Raw genomic sequence first — 12503 nt, 5'->3', positions numbered from 1 at the left:
ACATGGATTGAGGAATGTCTGAAAGCAAGTGAGGTGCAGGAATTCTTCAATCAGAGGGTTGTCGATGTCACTGAATTTTCACAGTATCCTCGTGGTTCTCTGAATCGTGGTATTGGAGGTATCATAGAGTCCGGAGTTGGTCTGGTAAGAAAGTTAATACAGGGAGCAATCCATAATAATATTCTACATTTTCTGGAATTTTCTCATGTAATTAAACAATGCATATGTTACTCTAATAAGAAAACCCATTTCTGAACTTGGGACGCATGTGTAGGGAACAGAATGGTGGAAATGAATGATTTCAGTTGCTTGTCCACCAAGGAGTTTTTTGAAGTTTTGGATATTGATACAACAGGGTTTATGGAAACATGCTATATATCCACACGAATCGCCCTGTCCAACTTGTGATGATTATGACTCTTCTGATTTGGGTAAGGATTTCAGCGTTTAATTCATATTAAAGAGAAATTGCGTAATAGTTATCGCAATGAATTTTTATTTGGATTGCAAGATCAGGCAACTAAATACAGAGATAAATATTACCCTAGAGAGCACGTTAAAATCTTAAAAGGTGACATAGTTTTGATAAAGGATTCAATGGTTAAGGCTCCCAATTACCCTTTAGCTAGAGTTCTTGATGTTATTTATAATTCTCTTGGTGAGGCTGTTCAAGTACAATTGGTCAAGGGTAATAAAAGTGTTGTCTTTAGGGATATATCGTCTGTTATTCTTTTGGTTAAAGGTGATGGGTTAAGTGATTCTCATATTGATCAGTTAGATTTAAATCTTGTACCTCAGAGTGATTCTAATGTTGTTTCTAATGACAATATTGCAAGAATTCAACGAGGGGCTGCTTTGATTTGTTCTGAGAAGAATAAGCAGCTAGCTCAATCTGGTCTTGTATAGAAATTTAAATTTAAATCCGCGGGGGCCAGATTGAAAACACTTCAAATTATTAATTTGAATAGTTCAGTATTTATACATTTGGCATGCAGAAGTGTCGCTAATTGCCCCTTTGCTTTTAAATAGTAACTACTTTACAGTAGTTATATCTGCCTGCCGCTAATGTCTTTGCGAAGTTTTTTCACACAGTTACGCAGTCCTCAGCATAACCTTACACGGGAGTGACGAGGAGCAGATCTCTTTCCCTCTCTCTCATTATTTAAGTGGATTTAAGGATTTATACACTAACGCTGGATTTATGACTCTGTCCTGGATTACTACTGTATTTAGTGCTGGATTAATTACTATGGATTTTTTCTCTATCATGGACATAATTACACACTAATTCATCGAGGATGGGATCCGGACGCTGCTTAGCGATGATCGTCTATTGAATGATTTTTTCCACACTCGCCAGAACTGTTATCGCAACAGGGTAAGCATAAGGGGCTTTAATGCTTGTTCTTGCGTCACATATTCTATATGCCAGTGTTTTGAAAATTATTTCAAGTATTTTAATTTATTAAATTCTTGCTAGATTGAACCTTTGATTTCAATGCAGTCTATAATTTTATTTCTTAGGTATTTGACTACTCGTTGATTTTGCTAGTTTGTTTTACTGATAATTTGAGAGCTTTTGTGATGTTTAGTGTTGATTAAGCAATATTTACGTAAGGTGATTTTCGTGATTAGTTAATTGCTGTTTTCGGTGATTCGTTGATTTCAAGATTTTATTGATTTATATGAAAATTGTAGATTTTAGTCATGCGATTGCAGTAATTGATATTTTGATTCGTGTTGGTTTTTTGTTGGTTTATTTTAGTTACTTTTTGTTAGTGTTGTATCTTTTGTTCTGATTTTTCCCGTGGTTGATTCTCCTTTACTTTGTATTTTTTAGCGGATGAGTGAAAGGAAGAAGGTTAAGCCCTCGCAGTTGTGAACCTTAATCTCTCGTACAAAAGTGCATTTCTTCGTCCTCGCTTGACATTCTTAATCATTCGAAGACTCGTTTACGTCATTCCACCACCAGCTGCTACAGTGAAATTCATCTCATTTTAAATTATATGTATTCAAAATAAATGCCTAACCATTTAAATTTTAAATTTATTAAATATTTAAAATGCATTTTTTCCATCTCTTCCTTTTCACTTAAAAATGCAAAGTTTAATGATATGATCCTGGTCATTTCATATTGATTTTATATTTACATATTTAAACCCCCCCCCCTTTTTTTCGTTTTTTTCGCTAAGATGGCTTCTTCGAACAGTGTCTTTGTTATAAAGTGATTGTGCGTACTTTGTTGAATGGGTAAGCATATTTTATTTTGGCCAAAAGATGTGGCTGGATTGTATTTGAATATTTATTTCAGAGATGTTCTATTTCATATGATCTTTGATTCTAATATTATGCTTATCGAGGTGTTCAGTCTTCTATCAGGCTATTCTGGAGAAAGGGGAATTGATCTGGAGAAAGGGGAACTAATCTGAGACAAGGGGTATTGAATATGGTGACTTCCTATGGTGTACTGACTATGTTGACTGTGCCTAATGTTATGGCTAAACTAATGTTAGTTCTTTGATTAATTAGTGAGGGTTATCCGAGTTATTTGGATTTGAGTCAATTATTAATTTAATCTTTTTTTAAGAACCTGGGTTTATTTAGCTAATGCTTTTATATTAAATCAATGTTATTTTTCATAAGCTCACGCGTCTGATTTGGTTGCCTTAGGTAATGGAGGGGGGAGGTGTGTCGTGGATAGAGAGGAGATAGAGAGAGAAGAGAGACGAGAGAGAGAGAGAGGAGAGAGAGAGAGAGAGAGGGGGGGGGGGGTGTTGCCAGTTGTCTTTTGCTCTGGTCCATTGCTACCTTTTAAAATAGAAGAACCGAGATTTGAGAATCTTCAGTTATTATATGTATATATATATATATATTATATGTATATATATATTATTATTATAATATATATTATAATAAATTATAATAATTATCTATTATATATATATATTAATAATATATATATAAATATAATAAAATAAATATATAAATATATAAAATATTATATCTATAAATATATTATAATATATATATACTAGTATATATCATATATACACACATATATATACACTACACATGTATTTTGCTTGACACGAGGTAGCTTCACAAGAAAAGAAAACAAAGGCTACTACTCAGTCATACTTAGCTGCTGAATGACCCTGTGTAATCAGTAGCACCTCAAAACTATAGTACAATTTAAAGATATCCTGAATGCACACTCACTTTCTGGGTATTAAATCTCTTCCGTTTCTGTACCTTTTTCACTTAATATATCGTGCATTTCCTCCATCTTCCTCTTTTTTTCCATCTCATGCACTTAAGATTTATACATTCTTTTCATCAAACTGACAGCCTTTATTCTCACTCTGTGACCACATCATTTCAAAACATCCTGACGTTTCTTTTTACCTTCATATCAACAGATTCAAGATTTTTTCTCTTCGTACTTTGTAAGTATGCTTTCCACAAACCTCTTCAAAACGTTTTGTTCACCGCCTGCTAACTTTCTTGTTTAGTTACTGATATTCACTTTCCTTTCATTCTGCTATTATCCATAACATTAATGACCAAATATGGATAAACTGCACTCATCTTCCATTATGCATATCAACAGTTATTGCCCTTCTTTACCTGGTTTACATTGACCTTAGAATCTTACTTTTTCTATGTATCAACTTTCAAATTTCTTTCCTCACAAAGACAAAAAGAGAAGTTGCATAAACCAGAGGGTTATGCAATTTCTCTCCTGTGTCCTACTGTCATTAGCCATTCCAAACTCCAGCCACAAACCACTTTTCAAGATCACAAAATTTGCACCTACATCAAATGCTTTTAATCCGACTTCTGGTATTATCCCGATCCACAGCCATGCAGATATAACAAAAAGGTAAACGGAATATCTGAGTTTTCTTATAGGTAAGTACTTTGCCCTCATGTTTGACGTTAAAATTCCATCATTTCTCCATCAAGTAATGAAGAGGAAATTAGAAAATTAAATGCCTAAAATGCGGCCACAAGAAAAAAAAAAAAAAAGTCCTTACCGGTCATAAACACAAGAAGTGGGTCTACTTACTCTTTTCTCGTCTTCTGAACTTCACTTTCTCATCTTTCTTCCTTTACTTTGACACCAGACTTTTCCTCATACTCGACAAACGTTGAAATAGTAAATGAGGTGAAAAATTATAAATCCAAAGTCAAGTCAATGCAGTCAAAAGAATATCTTCTGTCTCATTCCACATCAACTGAAAAGGAAAGATCACTGATGCAGAGGAAATCTGAAATTTTTAGTGACCAAAGAAAGAAAGAAAAAAGTAACTAGATGAAACAGTTACTGGTATCTACTTGTTTTGCCATATTTTGGGGAAACTGTTGCCAATCACGCGAGAAATGGTTTACTTAAAGTAAGATAGTTCTAAAAAATGCTTAAAATTTATAAAAGGCATTTTGATATTCTTAAAGAAATGGCCACTCTTTATAAGCCACAGATAAATATAGAACAAGCCAATATATCTTCAGCATCTGCACAATTATCCAGGAAAACCAATTACTTTCGGGATAATTACCATGAGCAGACACAATGACATGTTGATGTGTAAATTATCCCCATTACCCTTTTGCATGAACAAAGATGCTCTCTTGGAAAGTAAGTGACAACCCTACAAGACTAATGAATAAATTGTCAATAATTAATCAGTGCAATGGTTGCTTAAAAGACCTGGCGCTCATGTGTAGACTTAACTATACGTTTAGTAAGAAATAGACTTTTACAGTCACCTTATATGTACTGAAATGCTTCACTTTACTGTATATTTGATTCCCAACTAGATGTTTCTGTCTAACTGCTTAATAGTTGCTGGATTGTGCCTATTTGCGGATTTTTAATGGAAGCTGTCTAAAATTATTCAAGGGAAGACTCGTTCATTCACAAGTTTTACTGTGGAATGTATCTATAAAAATATTCGCAGGCACCATTATTCGCGGATGCAAATATTTTTGTAAAGCAGTATTCTGTATTTTCATATTATTTACTGTATAATCTGTAACATTAAATATAATAACAATAATATTAAATCATGCAGGTACTCACTGGTGATGAATATTTCAGATGATGAAGATGAATTAGTTGTGCAGTTTGATGAATGACGATGAAGAGATATGTCTGCACAGCAAAGTAGAGGAGTTCCAGCTCCTCTGAGGGTGCCTCTTCACTTTCTTCAGGAGGCGCTTCGTCAGGGGTTTCAGAAGGCACCACCTTCTTGAGGTAATTGAACATGTTAACAAAAGTGGTATGGTAGGGCTGTATGAGCTTATTAACAGAAGTATTGGTAAAATTTGTGGCCCTTTCTTCATTCTTATCCCAAGCCTTTATCATTGTTTGTATCTGTCTGACTTTCCTGATCAATTTGCACAGACCACGAAATTGTTCAAAATCCTGGTCAGTTGGTGGGACAGTAAAGGGGACAGCGAGATCTTCTCCAAGAATGATCTACCCGGGTATTTTACCCTGTCCATACTTGCTCTCGTTACAGGCGACTGCACTTTTAGTCACACTGTAATGATCTGCTACTTCTCCATGACTTTTGCACTCTCTAAACATAACAATCATATCTACTTCTGTTGAGTAATAAACTCAAGATAAATAATTCTATACGTGTTTATTTAAGTTTATTTTTATTACATTGTCTGTGATTTGCCGCTGGCGCCTCTGTTGGTGAAAGTTGGAAGTACTACTGTTGTTCCGTGAAGAGAAAGCAATAAAATGGCGTTGTAGCCTGTGAAGTTATTATCGGCTTTTTACTCAAGCATCCTCCCATATATTGCCCATTTTTCCGCCGTCATGCAATCTTCGTCTCAACAACTTCCCTTCATTAACTGTAAGGTCCTCTGGCACTCAGGCTCTTTGCCAGCAGCCTTAGAAGAATAAGAGTGTTTAGAGGACATTTTAATGGATGATTTCAAAGAATGTTCTTAGTCTGTAGTGTATACTACCGTACATGCAAAGCATGCACAAATGAGAGAACATTGAACTGTATTGGGTCAATTTGGTATAAATTCCGCATATGTATAGTACATTGATATTCTGGCATACTATACATTTTATTAAATGTCTTGTTTCAAGATGATTTTTAAATATACATACATACATAAAGTGTTTTAGGATGATAAAAGTATGCAGAGCATATCTAAAATACATAAAACGATGGGAATAGCAAGGTACGTATGTTTTCGTATGCAGTACGTAGCATTTTTATGTACGTATACGTACTAAGTATATTTTTGACTAAATACATTTTTTATGATGAAAAACGATTGACTACTTTCAAATATTACAGTTCTGTAATATGTTAATGCAAACACAGAAAAATTTCAATAACATATATTTGTTTTTCTTAAAATGTGCTTCACTTAAGCCAACTTTCCATAGATAAAGGACTCTTATGATGCCGGCCGTGATGCTGTGTCAGCCTAGTACCCAGACGAAATGATACTCAACACTGTTGGCTGTCGTCTGCAAAGCAGCCAATCAAGGAGCATCATTCATTTTCCTTGGTGCTTATTGGCTCTACACTTGGCGTTGGTTGGTTGAAACCTGAGTCCCATCTTGCGAAGATGGAAATGTGGGTACTTTGCATCCCTCCCTCATCAGCCTCACTGCTAGCAAGTTCCCGATATACGCAGGCATAATCGCAAATCTGTGTTTTACACATCAAATATCCGTGTGAATCGTTTCAAAAATGGCTCCTAAAAAGTGCCCTGCTCCTTCTAAGGCTTCTGTCGAAGAGCATAAAAGAAAGAATGAAGCTCAATGAGAAGGTGAAAGTTCTCAAAATGTTGAAGGAGGGCAAAAGTTTCACCATGGTTGGCCTCCATTTTAATGTGAATGAGAGCATGGTGAGATACATTAAGCAGAAAGAAAAGGAAATAAGAAAGGTGTGAGACCAAACAATCATGAGAATGGAATCTGCCCTGGCATACTAGATAACGAACTGCCCAAAGAAGAATGTGCCCCTTGACCCCAACATCATTCAGAAGTGTATCGACTGCTACGAAGGCGACAACATAAATTCTGTCATCGACCAGTCGTTGGAGGGCATGAAGAGAGACCCTGAAGGCATGCTGGAATAAGTTGTGGCTGGATTGAGCGCATAATCATAAGAACTTCTCTCCTGAGGCAACTCAACATTTGCTCATTAATAAGGCAGTCCAGTTGGCGAGGCCGAGGATTCTTGGCGGAGAAGGCTTTGATGACATCACCGAGGATGAAGTCGGCACCCTCATTGATGCCCACTCTTGCCCCCTAAGACCAGAATTTGGAATTCCTGATGAATTCTGCCAGGGAGGAAGAAGACTCCAGGTTCAGGAGATAACCAGGAGCGTCTGACTTTGGAACGTCTGTCCCAAGTTAGGAGAATGATTATGGATATGCAGGAATCTGTATTAACATGGGATTCTTAAGGAACGTGCTTTAATGTTTTCAAATACGTATCCTTGATACGGCACTGGAAACCTATAATCAAGCCCTCACTGCCATGAAGAAGCAACAACAGCAGCTGCCAATCACGACGTTCATCACACACACGAAGAAGGGCCCTCCAAAGCCTCCTGAAACCCTTGAATGAGGGCCTCCCAAATCGCCTTTGGAAGTGCCTCTTGAATCGCCTGAAAAAATGCCTCCCGAAACGCCTGAGTTAGTGCTTCCCAAAGCACCTCCTGAGGGTGTAATACCTCTGCTTGGCTGTGCAGTCATCTTAATTTTTTTTATTCATGAAAATGAGTAGACAAATACACAGACTGGGAAGGGTGCTAAGTACAGCAAACATTTTAATTTTTCTGCCTCTGAATTGGAGACATTAAGTGTATCATTCAGCATTTTATCCCTCTCCCTTTTATTTTTGGGGGCATTTTTCTTTTCTTCCTCTTCACAGAGAAGCATAGGAGAATGGTTCTGATTACGGCTGATGTAGTTATGTACTACTACAAGTGGCTCAGCAGCTTTGAGGATGATACAACATTGAACCATGAGCAACCTTCATAGAGATCAAGAGGAGACAGCAGTAGAGATTCTAAAGGGATCCACAACAGGGTTATAGGACATGAAAAGATTCTTTGATGAAAGCTTTAAAGGTACTCACTCTTAAAACCGCATTTCTGCTAGCCTTTGCTCATCCAGTAAAATCACTGGGCTTTTGGCTATGGTGGCAAATGCTAAGGGTTGGACTTCAGTGGGACTTGCTTTCTTATTGGACTTGCAGAAGGCCAGGTTGTTCCTACTTGGGTGCTTGCGGAAGGCCAGGTTGTTCCTACTTGGGTGCTTGCGGAAGGCCAGGTTGTTCCTAATTGGGTGCCCAAATCTCACCATCATCACGGACCACCGTCCACTTGTCAAGCTGCTAGGTGATAGGGCTCTTAAGGACGTCATCAACCCAAGATTGTTCAACCTGAAGGAGAAGACACTCCAGTTCAAGTTTCATATCAAATACCTGCCCGGAAAAAGGAACACTGCCGCGGACTTTCTCTCAAGGTACCCGACCATGCGAGCACCCCACAAAGCTTTTGACGTGGATTTGGAGGATGACATTCAAGTGGCAGTGGCATGTGCAACTGTTGCCGCCTTGGAACCGGACATCATTGTGTTGGATGAAGACTGCGTCAGGAGCGCTGCATCTAACGACCCAGTGTATCAGCTCTTGCTTGCTAGGGTTGCAGCGGGTGATTGGCCCCAACAGAAGTCACAAGAAATCTCCTGCCTTCGTCCCTTCTTTGGCGTTCGGGATAGGCTAGCCATCAACCAGGATCTGGTGACATACTGGGTGGACCAAGGATGCATACATTTGGTTATCCCCGAAGATTTACGCCGTCAGGTAGCCGCTAACCTACACGCAGGACACCAAGGCCTCGACTCTATGCTTAGGAGGGCCAGGCAGTCAGTCTACTGGCCGGGAATAGAAGGAGACCTTCAGCATTGCCATGCCCAATGCACCTCATGTGATGAACACGCCCCTTCACTGCTTCCTGAAGAAATGATACTCACGCCGCCAGCAGAATACCCCTTCCAGCAAGTCGTCGCAGATATGTTCCAAATAGAGGGCAATGTATACATGGTATACACAGACAGACTAACTGGTTGGTTAGAAGTAGCTCACTTCCCCTGTGGTGCCACGTCCAACAAAATAAGCAATCACCTTCGATCCTATTTTTCACGTTGGGGAGCCCCAGAGCAAATATCGACTGACGGAGGTACAAACTGGGCCAGCGAGGAGATGGTTGCCTTCTTCAAGAGATGGGGAGTCAAGGTCCGTCTGTCGTCAGCCCAGTATCCCCAGTCCAATGGCAGGGCAGAAGCAGCTGTCAAATCGGCAAAGAGGCTACTCCAAGAAAACATGTCAAAAGGTGAAGCCCTCGAGTCAGACAAGATGGCCCTGGCGATACTCCAGTATCTCAACACGCCTCTGAGGGAGATCAACAAGTCGCCATCTCAGCTTGCAACGGGTTGCCAGCTGCATGATGGGGTACTGATGGCTAGAAGACACCTGTTAGTAGACAGGTATTGGAGACGGACAATACGTCGAAGGGAACTACAAGTGGCAAAATCACAGGAAGCTAAGTGCACCCTTGACACCACCAGGAGACTGCCACCCATCAAACTAGGTACCCATGTACGCATACAAAACCAGGCTACTAAGCAGTGGGACAGAACTTGTGTGGTATCGGAAACTAAGCCCCATCGTCAGTACACAGTCAAGCTCAACGGGAGCGGCAGACTCTCAAAAAGGAACAGACGCCACTTGAGAGTCATCGCTCCGTCCCCCGGTGCCCCTGCATCTCAGCACAACACCTCCGTGAGCCCTACGCCCATAGAACCAGTAACCTATTCCATGCAGGACCCCGGCATCGTTGGTAGGCCCAAAAGGGCTGCCGGTAGACCCAAGTGGCTCCAAGACTTCATATAATGCTGATATTATTTGTTGTTTGCTCATATGATATGCAATTGTACAATTGTATCAAGAATTTATTCATTTTTTTTTCTGTGTATGTGTATTACGTGCATTTGAGTGCCACTAAGCAACGCACTCGGTGTATGTAACTGCATGTTTTTGTACTGAAAAGTTAGTTAAAAACATTTTTCTTTTCGTAGCTTGTTTCCATGTTCATAGTGATATTGGCCCCTTTAATTTTTGTTATGTATAAGTATAATCTTGATGGGGGGATGTACGATATGTCTTTGTAATGCACTGCCGGGCATTAACCCGCAACGTGTTTGCGAGCCAATCTGCTCTCTGGTCTCATACAATTAAGTCCCGTCACCAAGACGTCGTCTCATTGTAAACCCAACAACAGCTTAAAGATGAATGGCTAGCAAGTCAAGAAATCACAGTACAACTTGCCATCTCACCCCCTCAGGACTTCTTCAGGATGACTACCAATAGGATATATATCTTGTTATTTCATTCCACCTTACTGGCATCACTTGCAGTCTTATGGACACATTTTGATATGGCCACTCAATGAAGGTCTGCACATGATTAATCAGCCAATCAGTATCTATCTCTCTTCACATCTCTTCCCTCTTTGGAGAAATTAGTATCTAAAACAGCCCTCATCTGACATAACTGCTTGCTTTTCAAGGTGAGTACTATGCAGTCCTTAATCTCCAAACCACATCAGTGTATTATTTTCCTGACTGGCATCTTCTAGACAGACCACAAAGAAGAGCTTAGTTCTTCAAGGAATGTTTTCAGATTCCTACAACAAACTTTTTTTGAGAATTCCAACTGGAACAAATATTGATCAGCTTTTACAAATTTTTCCCCTACAAGGAACTCATCATAAGGAAAACGACTTCATTGTATGGATGGATAAAAAAATTCAAAATTATTTTAGTTGCATGAATATATACTTCTCATTTTACTGGAATTACGTATACCTTGTTCCCATTCGGTTTTGTGGCTTTGGTTTTGGTTTGTGTGGTGTTTTTACGTTGCATGGAACCAGTGGTTATTCAGCAACGAGACCAACAGTATGTGACTTCCAAACAACGTCGAGAGTGAATTCCTATCACCAGAAATACACATCTCTCACTCCTCAATGGAATGCCCAAGAAGTGAACTCGTGGCCACCGAGGTGGCATACCAACACCATACCGACCACACCACTGAGGAGCTAGTTCTGTGGCTTCAGCTTGCCAAGTCCTGGAAATGACATTTGATAGCATTAAAATTATACAAAACTGAAAGATGTAAATTTCCCTCTTTTAATAAGTAATATGTGTTTTACATTTGTTTCTCTCTTCTGTTCTTGTGAAATGGCAATTATGATTAGCTGACAAGCACAAAGCGGAAACGGGCAATGAACCGTGTAAAAGGCCGAGAGAGGGCAACCGCGACTCTTACCCAGGCGGTTAAGAAAATGACTGAACGCAGTAGCGTGGGTGCGCGGTCTTTGACCGGTTTTCACCCAATATACGCACGCATTGTCAGATCTCACAAGATTCCTTGCTTTTTCATCTCTGATTTAACTGGTTCCAGCTAGGTGCTAGAAAATGATCCTATTGTTAAGACCGAAGGTTTGTTCACGTATGAACAAACAAAAATTAGTGCCTTACCAGACATGCAACACAGACTGCAAGCCTATGCAAGACAGCTGGAATTAATTCTGTGAGAATGTGACCACTTTTCAAAAATATTATATAAAAGGAATCTTCAGAAAGAATTAATTTATATTGATGCAAATCTTTAGTAAGTGTCTATCTTTGGAAATTAAATTTTTTTTGGCTATCAATGTAAATTTGGCATAGTTTTTCTGGAAAAAGTGAAACTAAATATCTATGGATAAACACCACACATTAACCATATGGAGGGAATTGTTAAATTGAATTGAATATAGAATTTAGGCGAAAGGCCAAGCACTAGGACCTATGAGGTCATTTAGCGCTGAAACAGAGATTGACAGTAAAAGGTTCTAAAGGTGTAACAGGAGGAAAACCTCGCAATTGCACTATGAATTAATCAGAGGAGAGTGGAGAGTGAGATGGTAGAAAGAGAATATGAAAGGAGTCACAGCAAAAGGAACGAAAGTTAACAGTTACGGGCCGAAGGGATGCTGCAAAGAACCTCAAGTAATGCCTACAGGGTGCACTGACAGCACTACCCACCAATGGGGGAAATCCCTAGAAGAATGTATGCATCCAATTTCCAGTGTTCAGCTTTGTTTAAAGTTTCACACAATCCTGACATAACAAGAAGAATCATAACCACATTGGCTGTAATTTGAACTATATATACATACTCTCATTTTTTAAATACAAAATTGCTTTGAAAGAAAATGGGGTTTGTGAATCTTGACCCTCACAGTTAACACTGATTTTATCTCATTTAAGTGGTATACCAGCAGTAGTGCTCCACTAACCCTATTTCCATTTTCCAGAGCTAATTTCACAAGGAAAATTCTGTATCATTCAGTATGTGCTTGACTGATTCCATTGAATATACAGTATATTTCTTCCCCCC

General features: G+C 39.0%; 1 protein-coding gene across 1 annotated transcript; it reads left to right on the top strand.

The window, feature by feature from the left end:
- Positions 1–8528: 8528 nt before the first annotated feature.
- On the top strand, positions 8529–9947 carry LOC135201224 (uncharacterized protein K02A2.6-like). The gene has a single exon (XM_064230101.1). The coding sequence runs from the start codon at positions 8529–8531 to the stop codon at positions 9945–9947; it is 1419 nt and encodes a 472-aa protein (XP_064086171.1).
- The last annotated feature ends 2556 nt before the right edge of the window (positions 9948–12503 follow it).

Source organism: Macrobrachium nipponense, chromosome 28 (assembly GCF_015104395.2).
Source record: "Macrobrachium nipponense isolate FS-2020 chromosome 28, ASM1510439v2, whole genome shotgun sequence".
Classification (NCBI taxonomy): Eukaryota; Metazoa; Arthropoda; class Malacostraca; order Decapoda; family Palaemonidae; genus Macrobrachium; species Macrobrachium nipponense.
This window is presented reverse-complemented; position numbering and strand designations above follow the sequence as displayed.